The sequence below is a fragment of the Neopelma chrysocephalum genome, unplaced genomic scaffold (assembly GCF_003984885.1).
Source record: "Neopelma chrysocephalum unplaced genomic scaffold, ASM398488v2 Primary Assembly neopelma1_188, whole genome shotgun sequence".
NCBI lineage: Eukaryota > Metazoa > Chordata > Aves > Passeriformes > Pipridae > Neopelma > Neopelma chrysocephalum.
Window position 1 is genome coordinate 2,350,788 of NW_020897850.1, and position 19,973 is coordinate 2,370,760.

At 42.0% G+C, this 19,973-nt stretch overlaps 1 protein-coding gene across 2 annotated transcripts in view; it reads left to right on the top strand.

Annotated features, from left to right (window-relative positions):
- Nucleotides 1-19,973, top strand: part of ATXN10 (ataxin 10) — a 62,291-nt gene that overhangs the window by 16,789 nt on the left and 25,529 nt on the right. Inside the window, exons 4-9 of one of the 2 annotated variants that reach the window (XM_027702539.1) lie at nucleotides 1,789-1,885; nucleotides 2,784-2,948; nucleotides 8,972-9,052; nucleotides 13,613-13,778; nucleotides 16,480-16,588; nucleotides 17,571-17,740. In XM_027702539.1, the coding sequence (XP_027558340.1) occupies nucleotides 1,789-1,885; nucleotides 2,784-2,948; nucleotides 8,972-9,052; nucleotides 13,613-13,778; nucleotides 16,480-16,588; nucleotides 17,571-17,740 (788 nt within the window). The remainder of the gene's footprint in view (nucleotides 1-1,788; nucleotides 1,886-2,783; nucleotides 2,949-8,971; nucleotides 9,053-13,612; nucleotides 13,779-16,479; nucleotides 16,589-17,570; nucleotides 17,741-19,973) is intronic. The other variant, XM_027702540.1, reaches the window with a different exon arrangement.

Genomic DNA, 19,973 nt, shown 5'->3' on the forward strand with positions numbered 1-19,973 from the left:
TCTTTTCAGAAAGCACACTGAGCAGATGGAAAAATGGAAGGCTGTCTTCATCAGCTTCTAGATTTTCTTGCTTTTGCTCTGAGGACATGCAAAGGCCATGGAAGGAAATGGCCTTAAGTTGTGCCAGGGGACGTTTAAATTTGATATCAGGGAAAACTTCTTTGTGGAAAGGGTTGTCGAGCATTGGAAAGGGCTTCCAGAGAAGCAGTGGAGTCACCATCCTTGGAAGTGTTCAGAAAACGTGTGGATGTGGCACTGGAGGACATGATTTAGTAGTGAAACATGATGGTGCTGGGTTGATGGTTGGACTCGATGATCCTAAAGGTCTTTTCCAAGCTTAATGATTCCAGGATTCTATGATTTTATGGTGATGAAGTTTTAGCAGAGGAGAAAAGCAGTATCTGTGCAGTAAGAATGGTAACTTTAAAAGATCTGTGGTGTTTTTTCCCTAGTCTGTAGTAGTTTTTGGACAGACTAATCTCTGATGACCAAAGTGTAATTCATAGCTGGAAAAGGTCAAGCAAATTCCAGGTAAAGGCTGGGTATAATCAGCCAACCTCCTGTATCCTTGGGAGGCCTTTCTCCTCACAGTGTAGGTAAGGAATTCCCCAAGGGAAGCAATACCCTGTTCCTAGGATTTGCTGCCTTTTTGGTTGTTTTTTCCCCATAGAGTGTCCTCTGGTGTGCCTGTGCTTGTCCCTCAGAAACCTCCTGAGTCAGCAGGCTGGGAACCAGATGGGCAGGAAAAGCGTAAGTGCAGGGACAAGCAGGAAATAATGAAACGCTGCAGATGTGCAGGGAGAGAATGGGCATCATCAGAACTAGAGGGGAACAGGATTCACAATGCATTATGCAGAAGACATACACACTTTGGGCTTAAACATATATATATATATATACATATATATATATGGAAGGAGAAGTTCCTATTCCCTAAGCCCCAGTGACCTCATTTTTGACTCGCTTTCTTGTTGTTCCCAAGGGAACGTATGCCCAGACTTCTGTAGGAAATCTGGCTGCCAGCTGGCACAACATCCTTCCAAGAGACCTAATTTTAGATTTGCAGAACCTGGCAATATCAGCCACCTCCATCTGTAATAGGCTGATATTTGTAATAGCTCTTAAACTGAATTTGAACGTTTAATTTGAAGTTTCTTTGCCAGCCTGTTAACAAGGGCCAGACTATTGAGAGCTAGCAAAAGTGTTTTAATTTTGTGGGGTCTGTGGGTTCATGCTTTTCTTTTTTTGTGCATTTACACCTTTTGGCTGCTCTAGGATATTAAATTGTGTGGTGAAATATCATCTTCCCGTATTTAAATCTGTACTGAGAGGAGGCTAGAATAAATCCTTTGTAGTAAGAGCAGAAATCTGCCATATTAAATTCAGCGTTAAAATTGGAGGCAAAGTAACTTGGAGTGCTGGCTTTGATTTTTCTGGGATAGAAATTAGCAAGTATTGAGCACATCATCATATTCTTTAATGATTTGACCAGCTAAGCAGAATGTGATGTGAGTAGCAAGGAACTGTCAGTTAGTTCTCGTCATCACTAGTTGCCAGTGTTTAATACCCAAACAAGTCCTGCGTATAATTCTTAAATACTTTGTAAAATTATTTGCATTAGAAGAGAAAATGCAAATATTTATGGACAGTAGCAGTGAAATACTGCACCTGAAGCTTTGTGGAGATGGTTCTGCACTGTGTGTCTGCGACACTGAAATGTCGTTTATATGAAATGTATCAGTGTTGTTTTGAATTCCTGTTAATATTATTTTCTGGGTTTTTTTTCAGCTCTTCGTTGTAGTCTCCAGTTTCTTGGAAACATTGCAGCAGGAAATGGAGATTCCCAGAATAGCCTTTGGAAGTGTGCTTTCCCAGATCTCTTCTTGTAAGCATGGAGGCGGCTTTTCTGCTGGTGTCATTTCTGTGGTTGTATTCGAGTCTCTTGCACATGATGGTTGTGCCCTTTGCACCACGAAACTCTGAAAAATAACTTTGGTGAGGAGGGGATGGTTGAGACCATATCCTGTAGATGTTTTTTGTTAGTCAGCCGCAGGGGTCAGGGCCTTTCAAAACCTGCTTGTTCTACACTAACCGTAAATTGATTTAATTTGGTGGAAACTGGAAGAAAACTCTATTTTGAATGACGAGCTTCAGCCATGAGCTGTATTTCAGATGTGTTTTCAAGCAGTTACAGTCATTTCCAAGAAGGCAGCGTTTTCTTTTTTCTATACTGTGCAGACCTTTCAGTATTGCTGGATCAGGCAGAATCTACAAAGGTCCATTCATCTTTGGGTCTTCCAATCCTTTTGTCCCCCTCCTAAGCTCACCAGCATATCTTCCTGGAGGTTTCGTGATGTTTGTGTAATGAAATATTAAATAAACTCTTCTGTGCAGACACATGGCAATGTAGTTGATGTGTTTGCCCGGACTTTTCACAGTGAGCTGGTGACAAAGGCACTTCCATTCAGCTTGAGAATTGTTCTTGAGTGGGTTTTTGAAACCTGTTTGTCAGCATTGGGTGTAGAAAGACCTTATGAACAGAGGAGCAGTTTATTATTGTTTCCCCCAGTTTCTAGCCCTTCAGTTAGTTCTAATTTAGCGTGAATATTTTTAAATTTCCTGTTAAGTCTGACCTTCAGCTGGGACTAGGGGTGAATTCTGTCCCTCCTAGGCAGAGATGAGCTGGTGGTTGTCTGTTAGAGCAGCTCAGTGAGCTCGGTGCCACTGACCTGCTTTTCCAGGCTCATTTTAAGATGCTCTCCCCTCCCTGTTTTCCTTGGAAGGACATTCCTGACGTACAGTGACAGGAAGGTTGTTGCCTATTGCTGCATGGTCCTGTTCACCTGCCTGGACCCGGAGAAGGTGGGAGAGCTGCTGCATCCCGGGAATTTGGCTGTGGCTCTGCACGTCCTGAGGGTCTACAGGGAGCAGCTGGAGTCCGAGTGGTCGTATGTATCTTTGGAGTTGGTTTTTCCTGGTGTAAATCCCTGTGTTAAGATGTCTAAATCTGTGACACTGCTGGGTGGTAAATGCAGGTCTATTTAGCAATTAGCCACCTAGTACAGAGGAAATTTTCATGGTAGTTTCAATGGCTGTTTTGATTGTTGCTAAAATAAAGCTACATTTTTTGTTGTGGATATATAACAGAATTTTCAAATCATGGTCTGTTTTTCTTTTTTTTAATGTAACAGGGTTCTAACTAATTTAGATTTGTGTGCTGGTCTGTGGAGGTTTTTCAAAGTTAGCACAGACAAGGAAGACTTGTATGAGTGATGCTTGGGAGTGCCACACAAAACCTGGGGGTTTTGTTTTTTCTTTGTTGACAGATCTGTTGTCTAGTGCAACGTGCCATCGTTTTTATACCAAAACGGAAGAAGTTTTGTTTGTGAATCTTTATTTTCATACTTTAGGGCACCTAATCAGTGCTTTTATTCTACTGAGCTTTTGTGGGGTTTTTTTGCTAATGACCATTCTTGTAAATATTGTTGTCAGTTATGCATTTGATAAATGTTCTGCCCTGCACAGCTCATTATGTGATGTATTCCAAGGGGAAAAAATGGTTTGTATGTTTTTGTAGCATTCTTTTGAAGGTCATGTTTAAATTTAGAATTTAATTAGGAAGAATTGTCGAGTTTTTACTAGTTGTTTGGAAAATCTCTAAAGAGAGTTAAGAAGATTGAATGAAAATCAAATGTCATTTAATAGTTTGCTTTTGTACTGAAAAAATGACTTCAAATTTGTTTGTGGCTGGGCTTTTTTTATGACAAGGTCAATTTGCTTAGGGCATAAATAGATCTCAGAAAGCAAACTGTAAGTTTCAGTGTCAGCTGACAAGACTTCTGTTGCAGAAGTGGCAAACCAAGTCTAGTTTTGTCATTTGCAATAACAGAAAGGTTGGTTTTCAGATGATTATCTTGATAATCCTTAATTTTCTCTATGTATTGATAGGCTGAAATGTTTTTTGACTGAGATATGAAAGCTGTGGTGGTAAATTTATGTTTTGAAGGTACTGGCAGAATAAATGCAGCATCAAAATGAATGCTGAGGGATCCAGTTCCCTAATCTCTCCAGTCTTAAGTGCATTCTGTGGATGTTGTGATGAAAATGGGTGTTTGAGGTGGGTGGGAGACTCTCTTCAGGGTTGTCTTCAAGTTAAAAAGGGGTAAACTTGTGTACAAGATACAAGACCCTGATGAAGGAAAAGAGAGGAGTGAAAGGGTAACCCTGGCCCTGCCATAAGGCAGTTGCAGAAAGTTTGCCCTGCTGAGTTCCTCATGTGGGGAAAAGGACTGGAATTTCTTCCAGCCCTTAAGAAAATAATACATTTGGTTTTCTTTCCTAGTACTTTATTGGCTTGTAAAGTCTCAGAGCTCATTATCAGGTTTTCCCAATTGAAAGAAAAAGTGATGAGTTTGTAGTATGATTCTTGGCAGTTTGTGCAGTCTGAATTACAAATGGAAATCTTTCAGGAATGTTGGCACTGTTTTCAAGTCAACACAGGTCAGGTGCATTCACAAGTGCAAAATCTAACCCAAAAAGTGCATTGCACCACTGTAATATCAAACACTGAGCAGGTGTTCAAACAGCATTGCCTTGAAAGGGAAAGAGAGAATTCCATGCTCTAAAAGGGCTGATTTTTCTGAATCTTACTAGTTCTGGAGCCTTTTTGTGACTCATCTTATACCTGTTCACCCTATTTCTTCGCCTTCATTTGTTCTTCTAATACTGCATTTGTTTTATCTCCCTTTCAGGGGCAGCTAATGATCTGTTACTTCCAGCTTGCTCTGCTCATGATCAGTTCTGGGATTAGCATTCCCTCTAAAATGCTTCCTTGTACATGGGAAGTTTTTAAACCTCTTACTTCTGTTGTTTCCACCCTCTTGAGATCTTTTTTTTCCCCCTTTTCTTTTAGTGTTGCTTAGTCCCCAGAAGCAGCAGATCTGTCTCTTTAGCTGTGATCTTTTGGCTCTGTTTCCTCCACCATTCTCTTGTCCTTACATTTCTATTCGAAGGGATGAGCAGGTTTTCCAAGGCCTTATGTGACAGTACTTAATTTTGTCTGTATCTTCCATCTTTCCAATGTGTCTCTGATGATAGGAGGATTTAATTCTGAGCTGCTGACACAGCAGCAAACATCCTTACTCCTAAGCAAACATCCTTACTCCAGTGCTGCTTGCTTTCAGCAGCTGCTGCCTGCAAAATGCTGTCAGGGAGTTGGACACGACCTTCCTTTGGGAAACAAAGCTGGAATGCACTGTTCAGTAACTGAAATGTGTTCCCTACTCCCTCTGTTTCTGTGGGATTTCTACGAGGCCTGGAGAGCCTGTAACAAACAAACTCCTTCCTTCCAATGTGCTGAAAAGGTTTGCCAAGCACTGCCCCTTTATTTGATTTTTCAGTGGAAGCTGTTTCTTAAATATATAAAGAGCTATGCCTTAGGCTCTGGGAAATCATGGAGCCTTTAAAAGTTATTTTTTCCTGTGTTTCCCCAGACATCCACTTCCACTCCTCTGGGGTTTGTGTTAATCAGCAGCAGCACAGTGTGTTGCACAGTTTAGAAGGTGCTGTATTTAGAACAGAAATCATCATGTGAGATCTATTTTAGAATATTGGACCTGCAAACGTATGTGTTTTGTAAAATAATTAGGAAAAAATGGTACCAAATTACATTATAATTTATCCTAACCAAGACCAATGTGTATTCTAAAAGCTGTTTATTTTAGAAATACTTTGGTGCCTCCATTAGAGATGAGAGTATACCTTGTGTCATCGGTTTTTCCAAGTGTGTGCATGGGGCAGTGTAGCTAATAAGGAAAGGAAAATCAGGTTGTATTTTAGATTCCTGAAGAGCAAGGAAGAAAAATCTTCCATTTTAAAGTAAGAGGCGTAATGTGCCTTTTGGCTTCCAGAAGAGTGATATTAAGAGTGTGGTCAGCTGTTTGGCATGGGAAGGAAGATTTCTTTCTTCTGTTGGGCAGTTTAGGATGTCCCCCAACCCCTCCTTCTCCTCTCCAGAAAGTAATTCCTTTTTTAATTCCAGGAAAGTCAGAGTTATGTTGCAGGTTCCAAGTTCAACTGTGGTTTTAAATAGTACTGACAATTGGGAGAAGTTTGCTTAATTGTAGAGATCTGAGCAGCTTCTACATTCTATTTGCAGTAGCAGTGAATTGGCACAGATCTCCTCAATCTTTCAAAGCCCAGCCTCACACATTTCATTATCTTGTCACCTCTTTCTTCTCCTGTGCATTGTGGAGAGAGGGGAGCAGGAAGTGCTTTTAGCACAAAATGCTGTTGGCTATTGCTCATCATCTTCCAGTTTTTTTCTTGGTAGCTCTTCAGAAAAAAATGGTTCCAACTTCACATATAAGTAAAAATAAATCTCTTTTCAGTGCCTGTCAGAGGTAGGTATCAAACTGAATGGGGGTGCCTTCTGAATCAGAGAACTACTGCACATAATCTGAACTTGGTCCTCTAGACCTGAGAGGTGACTTGGTGGATGGACACTGTCAGGGCCTGCAGACAGGATGCTTCCATTCTGGGAATGCCTCTGGAAGGTGGAAGGATGTTCAGTGCTGTGCTTGGAGCACAGCCCACAGGAGAGGAGTATTGGGGGCTTGGGGTTGAGCCTTATTCTTCTCTTGAGTGAGAAGTGCTGGTGTTGGAGTGGGGTGAATTATCTTCTTTACAGAGGTGTTATGACAACACATGTTCCATTTGTTAGTAAATAACTTTATACTTGTAATTGTTGATTTTAAAATGTTTTTCACAGGCTTGTTTTCTTGTGCAAGTGTGAAATATCCTTCTGCTTCTAAAATATGTTCTGGTTCCAAACAGTTCCTCATGAGGCACATTGCTTTTTAACCATCTAAAAAGGCTGGTGATAACGCCCTGAAAGGTTAGCTGTCTGAATTTTCTACCTTTTTTCTTCAAAATTTGGATGATTTGTTACATTGGTCTGTTAAATCACAGTAAAAAGACAGCTACTTAGTTCTTAGTAAATATTTTGGATAGTGGCATTATTGTAGGGTGATGAAAAATGCTTTTGGTTTTGAGATTGAAAGAGAAAGTTGCTGATCGAGTAGAGAATTGCCGTGGCTTGTTCTTCGTACTTAGAAAACATTTGTTGGCGTTTTCTTCCCCATTTTCTGAGACTGAGGAGCCTGTTCTCTAAACTTGCTAATGGGATCAAATCAACTTAATGTGGAGCATGACATTTGATGATGAAGCTGATTGCTTGCACCCAGCCTGGATTGGAGCAAGCTTAGTGGGCATTTGGGATACACTGAGTGCAAATGCAGCTCATACCACGTCGTCTTGGCTGCTTCTCAACTTCAGTCTGGTACAATACAGCCCTTGTGCTGTTAGGAAGTCTTTGAACATCTCCTCCTGTATTTATCTACTATGGAAGCATTGAATTTTTTTAGGATTTTAGCCAGACAATTTTTAAAAAGTCAAGAAAATTGGCAGATTTAACACTGTTCATTTGTTCCTGTGTTACGCTTTCGTAACAGCTTTAATTTTCACCATTTCCTTCACTAAATTACAGTGGTCCTCAGTTTATCCCAGTGGTTCTGCTCTTGGCCCCCAAAGAGTTTCGATCTCCTCCCAAAGCCTTTTGTGTGCATCTGACATGCCATGTTCAGTCAGTAACCCAAAACTGAATGTCTTTATTTCAGAGCTGGGGATGGGCTTACTTTTCATCCTCTTTTCCCCTGCCCCAAATGAAAAACAGGAGAGCTGAGGACTAAAGACAGTGGATTGAGTTTGCTGCGTCCTTGCTTAGCTACCTCCAGAATTTCTGGGCATGGTGGAAAGAGCTGAAAGTGCTTTACTCTGCTGATAGTTCTTCTGTTATCTCTTGGTGATGCTCCTGTAAGATGTGCTCATGCTCTGTTCTTCATGATGCAGTAGTGAAGGACGTGGATAAGGTAAAAGAGACATTTAAATACAGAAGCAGACACTTCATAGAATCCCAGAATGGTTTGGGTGGGAAGGGACCTTAAAGATGATCTACTTCCAACCTCCTGCCATGGCAGGACACCTTCCTCTAGCCCAGGTTGCTCCAAGCCCCATCCACCTGGCCTTGGGCACTTCCAGGGATGGGGCAGCCACAGCTTCTCTTTTCTAAGGTGTTACATCATGTCATGAAATCAGAAGGGTAAGAAGCAGAACCTTAAGTCTGAAATACTCCAAGCTCCTCAAGCAGTAGAGTTGTAGTGAATGTGGGTAAATACAGGAGTGTAGAGCCAAGGAATGACTGAACTCCAGCCCCTCTACTTTGCAGTGGTGATCAGGGATGTGCACCTGGGAGCATTAGGTCTTTTTTTGTGCTAATTATTGATCGCTTCTTAATTAAGAGGCAAATTTCAAGAAGGTTTCCTCAAAGTAATGTTAAACACAACATGCAAAAGAAAGGCTGTCAGCAAAGGGAAAAACTAGGGAGGAGGTGGAGGGAATATTGAAATCGCTTGGTTTGAGTATTATTTTAGCTGTTCTTTCTCTGTGGCCTCATCAGCTCAGAGGATGCTCTGAGACTTGACCTGTCATTACTGTATATTTAGTAGCCAGACATGCTGCTTCAAAAATACATCATTTAGTTTGCGTGTACCTGTGAGGAATAAATGACACCGTAGGTGCTCTTAGGATTGTAATTTGAAGAGAAATATTTTTACCTATTTTTTTTTTCCCCCATAATGCTGAGAGTACGAGTCTGGGTTGAAATTAAAAGCCTGTCACCTGCTATGGACTGCTGTGGGTATAAATACTGACACTGGCACATGGACAGGCTGGCCACACTTTCCAGAGGAATTATTAAGAAAGAATAGGCTGTTGTCAGTTTTGGATTTCTGTCTTTCAGCAAACAGGACCAAAAGCATGTCACTCGTTCATCTGCAAGTAAAACTAACCAGCACTATTTGGAATAAACTGCTGCTTTTGTAGCACCAGTAACACTTCTCCTTTCTTCCTTCAGGTTGCTGATTTTTACAGACCATTTGCTGCAGTGTCCCGAGCTGGTAAAAGCCCTCTATGCCAAACTGAGCAATCAAGAAAGGTAACCCCAAAACCCAGTGTGGCTTTGAGTATTTAGCATTCCATATAGAGTATCCTGTTCACATGATTGAAAAACTGTGTGGTTTCAGAGTTGGCACAAAATCTCTAAATACATGTTTCTATGTCAGTAATGGTTTTAAATTGGTTGGTTAACATTACAGCTTAGCCACAACTGGCAGTGATTTATGTAGGGTTGCAGAATCCAGGTTGGCGCCGTTACTTGGTAAAGAAATACTTCACACACAAAAAAAAAGGGCAGGATTTCATGCCTGGCTCTTGATTTCAGAAGAGCACCACACCCTGCAGGGTTTTACAGCTCCATTAGAAACATCCTCAGCTGTTCACACTTGTGTTGTAATGACAAGAAATTAAAAGGAGGTCTTTACTAAAGCTGGAAGTGTGTCCAGTACTGGTGAGCAGAACCTACAAAACCTACATGTGCAGATATCCGCAATTACTTTTAATATCTTTTAATATTTCACTGTTCAAAAGCTTTGGGGAACCTTCACCTTGAGGAAGCACAGCTGGTTTTCCTTCAAGTGCTTGAGTAAATGTGTGCTGAATTAATGGGAAATGGCCATTGCTGTAGTGGGAAAATGCTCATTTACAATTGCTTTAATAGAATTGGGGAAGATAAAAAAAATGTTTTAAGGCAATGAACTTTGGGTAAACCTGTCCTAGAATTCTACAGCTCCTCCAACTGCTTGAGGATGTTGTTGTCTTGCTTGTGTGTTCACCATGGCTGCTTGGTTCCCCCTCTGCTCAGGGAAGCTGTAAGTTCCCCCTACATAGTTTTTTGCAGGTAAGAGACAAAGCACTAAACAAAACAGTGCCCTAATGTGTTTTTTCCTGTGTGTTGTTGTGTTTCAGTGTCATTACAAATGAGGGTGCAGGCACTGACTGCAGACTATAAGGAAACCAAAGGGGTGTCAGGCCAAGAAAGAGTCTGTGATGGGTTTGAACCATAAATTAAATACCAATAATGTATAGGGATGGGATGGGAACGGTGAGGAGGGAAATGCTGCCTCTCTCTATGATCCAGGATGACCAAATGGGAACAAGTATGAGCTGAACAAATAGGTACTTGGAGGTAGGGGCTCCTTAACCAGCTGGTGGGAAAGACTGTTTACAGTGGATGAGCTGGGTTTAATTCTTTTGGGGAACACCATGAAGGGCAGGTGGTTTGTATGTTTTCATATGCCTCTGAGGACAGGCAGGACTGGGTGAGGGTGCTGTTGTCCTTCAAGCAGGAGGTGTAATCAGTCTCCAGAGAGCTCTGGGATGACTGTTTTGGTACAGACGGGGATTGGATCCCTCGGCTGAAGGGCTTTTGGTGCAGGATCATGTGGATGATCCCATGAGGTTGTGACAATGCCTGCTGGTTCTCTGCAGGGGCCTGTTGGAGAAGCGTTTGGCCACAGTATTGAGCCAAAAGAGTGGAGATTGTTGAATTTTTTAGCAGATTGGAGATGTCCCTGCACGTGTGTGCAGGTTTTTGGCAGAAGTATTTAGAAAAAGCCTGTTTTGCTTTCATCCAAGTTAGCCTTGAGCATGGACAATGTAAGTTAATGCCTTGATTGCTTTAATTACATTGTAAAATCTTCAGGATGTGTACATCTGTGTTGTCCCTTTTAGGAAGGGGTTTTTCTGTAATTAACAGCAAGAAAAATGCAGGGGAATAGCTTCAGGTGTTTCTGAGCTGCTCAGCTGCTTGCAGCCCTGGATTTGGTGTCTGTGCTGTGCCATGGGGTGTCCTGAGGGAAGGATGCAGCCAGGGATCCAGTTGACTGCAGTCCCATAAGTGGCACCACTTGATGCTCATGTTCAGGCTGTCCCTGGCAGTGCTCACAGACACAGAGCAGCACTGAATTACAGCCGCTCACAAATTCACCATTTTGCATTTCATACAAGGCTTGCAAGTATCATTTGAAGGTGAAAGAAGTGGAAGCTTTGAGGAAGGACCTCATTTGTCTTGTGGAGCCGTTGCTGTCAGGGAAGTGTTTCAGCAAAGAGGAGTCTAAGTTAGAGGAAGAATGCCCCAAGTGTCTGGCACTCAGTGGCTGGCACAGTTGATGCAAACATTGATGATAATAAAATCAATAGAATTTTACACTGTTAGTTTTAGGCTTAGTGAGACAGCACTGTATTTTGTAGTAATGAGCTTCCAGATTTAAATTGCACTTGAATGCTGTGGTTTGTTTGCAGGCTGTAGGAGACAGAAGTTTGTTTTACTGATGATTGCAAATACTTTATTGTTGCTGTTCTAAGTTCATGCCAATTTAGTCAGCATCAAGAAGAACTGGTTTAAATTTGGTTAGAGGAAAGAAAGCAAGAGATTCACAAAAAGCGTTCCTCAGTGGTACTTAAGGAAAAGGAAAATGACAGGGCATGATTATTTCCAAATAGAAGTATAATCATAAATAAAATATACAGAAATATTTTAGATACTGAACTGAGTGTTAGAAAAATTCAGTTGGTAATAACAGTTGTCATATTTGTTGTATTTAGCCCCAAGTCTATACATATTGGTTGTATTTAGACAAACAAGTAGGAATAAACTCTTTATCTCTATGGCTGAAGAGTCCCGAGATCATTTAAAGGAAATGGGCAAATTGCATTGTGTGGGAGAACTAACTTGGAAAAATTAGGGTGAGTCTTGGAAGAAAACTGAGAGAAACAATAGAAGAAAGGAATGTGAGAGAACTTGCACCCGAACAAAGCATGTTGCTCTCAGGAAATTATTGGCTGAATGGCAAGACTTGCTTGAAATTCAGGGAAAGATGGGCATGTCCTGAATGACTGTGCCTGGAATGAAACTCAGGAAAACAGTTTCACTTGAATGCCTGAAGAGAACAGCAAACTTTCTAAAGGAATGTCACGCAGGTGGTGTTTTAACGTCACTCCTGTTTCTCTGGAAGGATTACGGTTGTGGAAAAAGGCACTCAATTATATTGCAAGAGGAGGAGTCATGCAAAACATTTCCCTACTGGCGACCATTTAATCTGTTGAATAGTTTATGTGGTGACCCTCCAGCTTGTTCACAGAAGGATTGCTTGTCACTTCTAAACGGGTATTATTTGGATTATTGGTGCAACATGAGCTGACTAGAATCCTGCCAAGCAGGAGGTGGTGTTTTATGGGAATGACTCCTGTGTTCATCAAGCCTTGGAGCAGCCTGTGTTCTTGGCTGAGCACGTGCTGGGAAGGCCCTGCACTTGGGGACATGTGGCCTGTCCAGCCCAGCCCTGTGTGGGGGGTGAAGGACACGTCCCTTGGGTTTTGTCTGGTGGGAAAGCCTGGGTGGGTGAGGGGTGCTGGGGAGCTGGGCTCTGTCAGCCTGCAGGTGGGTAGGGTGGGGTGCCCCTCTGGGACCTGCAGAGCCTGGCAGAGGGGGCTCAGCCTCCTGTCCCAAAGGAGCCAGGAGCACTGTGTGCCGCCGTGTTGAAAAAGGGTTTTGTGCTCCTGCAGAGAATGGGTTAGTGCAGCTGGATCACTGACACCCAGGGCTGAGTTCAGCGAGGACTGAGGAGCTGTTACGTGATTAATAGGGGTGGGTTCTTGGAGGTTAATAAAGCAGTGACCGAGCTTTTTCCACACAGAAAGACATTTCTCTTCCCCTTCCTGACAACCCGCTTGGTAAATTTAAAAGAAAAAAGCATTTGAACTATTCCACATGTTTAAATGTTGGTCCTTCCATCTGAATTGCAAATATTTCAGTGAAAGAAAACCCTGAGCCTGCTCCTGAATGCCCTTTCAGGCTGAGAGGGTGAGGTGGGACTCAGGAGCCCACGTGGAGCAGGGAGCTGCAGGAGAGCCTCTGCCACCTCCAAGTCCTGCTTCCACTAAATGCTTCCAGTTTGCCCTGACAGCGTGAAGGGATACTGGAAATAAAGTGACATTGAAGCTGTTAAGAAAAATGACCCGAGTACTTTTTATAGAGCAACTTCATTATGTATCCTCTTACTTGCTGGCTTGATGTGCAGAGTGATTGTTACTGAGTATACAAGTAATTAACTTGGATTTGCTTAGTCCATGTAGTGGCAATTATAAAACCGTAAAGAACAGTTGATATATAAAGTACATATCAATTTTTATTTTCCTGTTTGTGCTCAGAATTGTTTGGGGTCATGGGGGAGAACTAGTGAAGGACAAGGGTTGTGAAAAGCTGCTGTTTTCAAACAGAAGCTCACAAATAGTCTGCGTTTATTTTGCTGAACTTAACAAGAGCTTTTTAAGAGCTGTTTTGGTGGAAACTTTAGACAGAGGGAATGTGCAGTCACAGTAACACTGTGTTAGGACATGAGAAATTAGAAATTCAAATAGACTTGAGAAAAATACTGCCTGTCTGGGCAGATAGTATTAATTGAACGATTAATTAAATTATTGGTGTGCAGAAATATAAACCAGCAGGCAGGAACTGATTGCCAGTATTGGTGAGAGTTCTTAATTTTTACAATCCCCTTTGCGTGCTAATTGCTTGTAACATTTTTAACGGGGTATCAGCTTATCTACTAATCATCCTCCGTGGTTCGGTGATTAACAAGTTGTTTTCTGCTTGCAGAGTTGCTTTGTTGGAGCTGATGCTGGCGAAGGTGGGTGAGAAGAGCTCTGTGAGCAGTGAGGAGCTGGAGGTGCTGGAGAGCCAGGCTGCCTTCCTGGCGGGCTGTTTCCAGGAGCAGTGTGGAGCCGTGCTCAGCTTCGCTGCTGCACCACAGGCACAGGATGAGGTACGGCTTAAATGCTTTCATATGATAATGTTAAACACCCTTGTACTTGCTGATTTTTTTTTTGTTTGTTTGTTTAAATAGGCACAAGAATTTTAAATTTGAGAGCTGTTATGAAAAGATACTGAAAATCACTTCATGAGGAGGTGATAGTTGGATGTGTTAAAAAAAAAAGACCAAACACAAACCAACAAGCACACAGCAATCTCTTCTTGTCTTAATTGACCATTTCTCAAAAAGGTACTAGCTTGGCAGTAACAGGACATACACTGAGGCAATTCATTTTTTGGGGTTTTTTCCCCATTTTTTTTTTAATCCTTTGTGGTTACTTTCCAAGTATTCTGTGGTTTCGCTTCTTGGAAAAAAACATTTGTTTGCACCCAGCAGAAGGAGGGCTCTGTCCAACTTGAAGGTGCTGGGGCAGCAGCATTGTGAATATTACTGAATAACCTGACCTGCTCCACACTGACTTCTTATTCCTCTCTCACATAAAGTTAATGTGCTCTAAGTTGAGTATCACTCAATGAATGAGCACCAGAAATGAGTCCTAATAGCTGAATAACTGGAGGGCAGTATGTGTATATGTGTACTGTGTGTATACATTTATTGATGACATATGCTTGCCATGGGAAAGGAGAAATTCCAGCCCAAATTCATGAAGCTGTTTGTTTTCTTGCCAGAAATCATCAAGAATTGCACCAATTTCTCCTTGATTGTATAAATATTTTGGGTTTTGCGTAAGAGTTGTGTTTGACTGCAATAAAATGCAGTTGTGCATTTGTGGAGTCTGTCATGAAAAATGCTTTAGGCAGCATGTGTGACACTGAACTCAGCTCTGCCTAGGCTCCTCGTGGCCCTGCAGCCAAGGGCCTTGGCCAGGCTCTGTCCCACTTATCTGCCCTGGACTCCAGAGCTCCGAGGCCGCAGCAGAACTGCCTTTGGGAGCAGCCCTTGGGCTGGCCTGGCTCCCAAAATGTTGTCTGGGTGTCCCATCCACTGTTTAATTTATTATATGTAGGCACTGCTTTTTTTCCTGAAGGAACCTCAGGTCTTGTAGCTTCCATCTTAAACCCATGAGAAGTTAATCATATGCTTCTGCAGCGCTTAAACCAACATTTAAAATAGCTTTTCCATTCTAAGCCTGACTTCAGCATCAGTTTGCTTGCACTAACTTTCAACCAGGCTTGCAAAATAAAACCCTTCCCTGGGCTTGAAGTTGTTATTTCATCTCTTTATAAGGAATATCTTTTTTGCATCTCTCTCAAAATATGTTTATTTCAAAACTCTTTGATTGTTTCCTTATTTGCTTTTCAGATTATATCCATATCAGGATGGCTCTCAGATTTCAAAATATTTGGGGGGTTTGAACTTCAAAAGGAAGTATTCTCCTTTGCTGCCTTCCTTTTGTACAGGTGGAGGACAAAAAAAAAATTTGGTTGACAGCAGGGGAGGGAGCCAACCAGAGATGTTTAAACAGTTTTTTTTAAAATTATTGAGTTTAAAATGTAGATAAGAATTTGGGAGTTCTTTTGTGGTTTTTAAATAATTTGTTACTCTTAAAAATTGTAAATAGCTGGTTACTGTCTCTGAAATACAATTGGAGTGTTCTTAATTTGTAGCAGGATAATGGCTGATGTATTTACAGTCTGGTTTTGTGCTGTTGAAGGCAATCTATTGAATAATTTAGGGCAAGACTTGCACCTTCTTACACCTGTGTGAGATAAAAAATGGAAATTAAGCTTTAGGCCCTGGACCCTGTAGTGATTTGGTGTCTTCAAGGAGCAAGGAACGAATATAATTGTAGTACTTAATTACTCAGCACTATTGTTGATGATTTTAATTACATTATATTGATTATAGGGGTTCACAAATATTAGGCTGTGGGTAAGAAAGCCTATCTTTGTCCTGGAGCACACAAGGCAGGAACAGTTCCTGTGACCAACGTGTGAGCCTTTTCATGGCTGCTTGCAGTTGATGTGCCACACCTTGAGTGGGATCATCTTGCAGCCCCAGCCTGGCACCTGAGCAATGTGTGGTGTCCCAGATTCTGCCAAGTGCTCTTAAGGCAGTTCCTCCAAGTGCTGGATTGTCATTAGGAGCAGCATCAACATATTCCATGAGAAAAAAATAGTTCTCTGGCTGAATAAATAATATGCAAATAAAATGGTGTGTCTTTTACCTCACCAGTATGCTGCATCTCTGGTCCCAACCCTATTTACCCAAGAATAATGTAAATTCTCGCAGCCAAAGTTCATTTGACCACAGAACTTTACAGAATTCCTGCGGATAACAAATTGGTGTCTTGCAGGCGGTGTTTGTGTCTTTAAAGCGGGACACTCCGACTGAATAAACTCAAAGAAAACATTTATACAGAAATCATTTTCTCAGCTAGCAATTTTCTGTATTTCTGCTTTTGGAAGCTCCTGTGTTTTTGTTAAAATTTTATCCCTTATGGCTCTGTTTTGGTTTCCCCATGGTTTTTCAGGCACATATAACGCTGCAGGAAAGAAGTTATTGCAGTGTAATACACTATTGTTATTTTAGAGAGATGTCCTCGTTTTATATAAATGTATTCTTGGCAGTTTTAGAAGAGCTGCAAGGAGCTCGAGGTGCTGAGTGTTCCTGTGCCCTGTCTCTGTCCCCGGGTTTGTGTTTGTACGATGTTCCTCATGAGGGTTTTCAGGAATGCCCTTTCCATTCGCAGGAAGCGCTGGTGACAGTGCGGCTCCTGGATGTGCTCTGTGAGCTGACCTCCAGCAGTGGGCAGCTGGACCGGCTGCAGGCCCTGCCTGGGCTGCTGGAAGCAGCTGTAGGTGAGTGAGCACCCCGGGTTTGCCCCTTGGCTCCTCCACACCAGGGGCTCCACCAACAGAAATGTGTTTCCCACAGTGGGCGGTCGCTACAGTTCTGAGCTTTTCATAAAATAAATAAATAGGAGATGGGGTTCCTCTGCATTTTCAAATATTTGATTAGTTCCTGGAAGTTTTCTGCCTCTCCACTCGCTCTGTTGGCCCCTGTTGCCCAACAGAGCCCTGATTGAGGTGTCAGCAATGTGCTGTTTATGCACAGAGGGGCAGCACAGCTGCTGCCCGAGTTCTTCCACGGCCTGGATGGATGGAAGAATTCCCTCCAGAGGTACAAACAGGGCTTTTCCTCCATGCCTGTTCCCTTCAGTTTGCCAAATTTCTGAGAACTGAACCTGAAGTGCAGTGTGAATGTTACCAACCAAGTTCAGTGACTTTTAAAGGTCAGTCTGAAAGAAGCTAAGAGCGAGCAAGGGAAGAAAAGAACCAGGATGTTCCAGACAGGCTCTGTGTACTCAGGGAGGAATGAGGAGGGGGTGTACATACCCTGACCTGTGCTTTCCTAGTTTCAGCCCTTTCTGAGACTGAGGTATACCACCATTTTGTAAGAAAATGGTAAAAGCTTATGGACTGTGAAGAGAAATAGGATAAAAAAAAAACCCAAAACCCTTATTGTTTTTAGCAGTGTGTTTGTGGTGCCAGAATCCTCAACAGCCTCTTCAAATGGAGATGGAGAGCAACAGCCTTCAGACTTCATGTCTGAACTGTGTTAGTGTGTAAAAAGTGCAAAAATACCCTCTTGGGGTGGTCTTTCATGGTTGTACTCCCACAAACCACGAGAGGAAGCAGCTGTCACAGTTCTCCTGACACGGGGCTGAATACCTGACACTGGGTTGTTTAACTCTGAGCTCAGCAATCAATAGTGAAGCTCTGTGCCAAGTGAGACTGATTTCCACGTGCTGCTGAATTAAGGTGGTTTTGTTTTCTGTAGATACCCTGAGATTAACTCACCTTGCTGGGAAACAAGCTGTGAATGTTTTCACTGCCACACACGCTGTGACAGGGCAGGAAGAAGTTTCGCATCCAGCCGTGGGGTTTAAATCTCATCTCATTCGTCTGATTGGAAATTTGTGTTACAAAAACAAGGAAAACCAAGACAAGGTGAGTTTACACGTTGTTCTGGCAGGACTCTGACACATAAACAGCTGCCTGGCCTTGATGTGAATATATTGCTGGTCTAGAAATAGGGGTTGGAATTGATGGTGTAAAGGAGGCGATTTTTTTGTGTGTCTTTGAATTACTATCACAATTATGCTGAGTTTTTTAATAACAATGCAATGTTTCCCTGCTTACCTTATGCTTCAGCCCTATGGAATGCAAACCAGTGCCTAGTTCCTTTGTGGTTTTCACTCTTGCACTTCCTTTAAAAAGTCTGAGACTCAATTTCAACTTCAGGTGAAGGCAAGTGGGTGGGAACTGTTACATGAACTGAATTTTAAGTCTTTGAATTAGTCCCTCCATTTTTCATGTCACTTTTAAGATGTAAGTCTGCTTCTATCAAATCACTTGGAACCCTTTATTTTATAATTCCTGTATAGAAAATCAGTTTTGTTTGCACAGTGAGGAAGAAGAGGAAACGGCAGCAAACTTTAAATATGATTTTTTTTTTCTTTGAGTGATAAAACATGTGGCTTTCCTCCAGGATTTGTTAGACTAACTTCATTTCAGCGAGAAAAGCACTGCTAAAAGTGTCTTTGTCTGACAAATTCTAATAGTATGGTCTTCTAAATGGGGAATATGGAAGTGATCTTGCACTTCCCCGTTCGTATTAGAGTATATAATCAAAGTTTTTAATATTTCTGAAAAGTTTTATTAGTCCTGTTAATCACTCTTGCGTAGCTCTGTCTCTGACCTGCTATGATGTAACATGTGTTTGTGGAAGTGAAACACATTTTTGTGGAATACCTAATGGCAGTGGAGGGGAGGGAGTTGCTTTCGTTTTGAAGGGTTGATTTACTGCTTATTGTTCTCTTCTGCTGAGATTTTCAAATGCCCCTGGAGCAATTAAGCAGGTTTAGTGTTTTCAGTGGAAGCTGAGTATTAACTTGCTATGAATTGCTTGAAAATATCACTGCCTTACAGTGTCTTGAAAATTGCTTAGATTGGTGTGTGTGATATCACAGAACACTATTTAAGTGCCGGGGGACAAGCTGGGCAAGGGTCTTCCCCTCTGGCCAGCTTGGCTGGGGGCCTCCTGCCCAACAGGAAAACCCTGGGAACAGCCTTTCCAGAGGCTCTGGAACTGCCTGCTGGCTCTGGAATGAAGGGAGGCTTTCACGCTTGCTTTTCCATAATTTCCAGTCCCAGTAGAGCTCTTTTCCCAGAAAAATCATTAATACATTAGTTAATGCAGTAATAGCACACTCCTACTAATAAATAATAAAAAAATGTAGCCCCTATTTTTATAATGGGGAGAATGTCTAACTGGAAGAGAGAAGGTTGTGTGGAAACCTCACAGGACCATCCAGGATCTGAAGGGACCCTACAGGGAAGCTGGAGAGGGACTGTTCATCAGGAACTGCAGTGACAGGATGAGGGGGAATGGCTTCAAACTGACAGAGAGCAGGTTTAGATTGGATATGAGGAGGAAATCCTTCCCTGTGAGGGTGGGGAGGCCCTGGCCCAGGTTGCCCAGAGAAGCTGTGGCTGCCCCATCCCTGGGAGTGTCCAAGCCCAGGTTGGACGGGGCTTGGAGCAACCTGGGCTAGTGGAAGGTGTCCCTGCCCATGGCAGGGGGTGGGATGGGATGAACTTTAAGGTCCCTTCCAATCCAAATCATTCTGTGATGAGGATTAGCTTCATCTTGAGAAGATAAAAGTTTTTGCGTTCTTAATAAACTAAGTATTGAGTTGCTTTGGGTTTTGTGTTTTAGCATTACAGTCAGCTTTGCTTTGACATTAATCTTACCTATGACAAAATAAGAAGGATTTAGAATTTGGTCTAGCAATTACTGTTCTGCAGCATAATTATGGAGTTCAGTGAATTCATATTGAAGTTGGCAACTTGAGTTTTAGTAAGGGTAAATTATAATATTTACCTTCAAATTAATTTTTTCCTGTCCTTTTAGAAAATGAGGGGTGCTATCCATGGAGCTGTTTAGGGCTTGCAATTTTTCATAAGACAGTTTCCAGCTTCTGTAAAAGTCTTTCCTCTTTAAGTCCAGGAAATTTAGGGTTGTCTGTTTGGCTTTGGAAATATCAGAGGGCTTTATTTGGAAATATTGAAGGGGCTTATTTCAGGCAATTGTTCAGCATTGTAGCTAAAAAAAACCAAAAAACAGTGTTTTGCTTGCAAACAGTAATGGAAACAGCTCAGTGAAAATTAATAATAAATT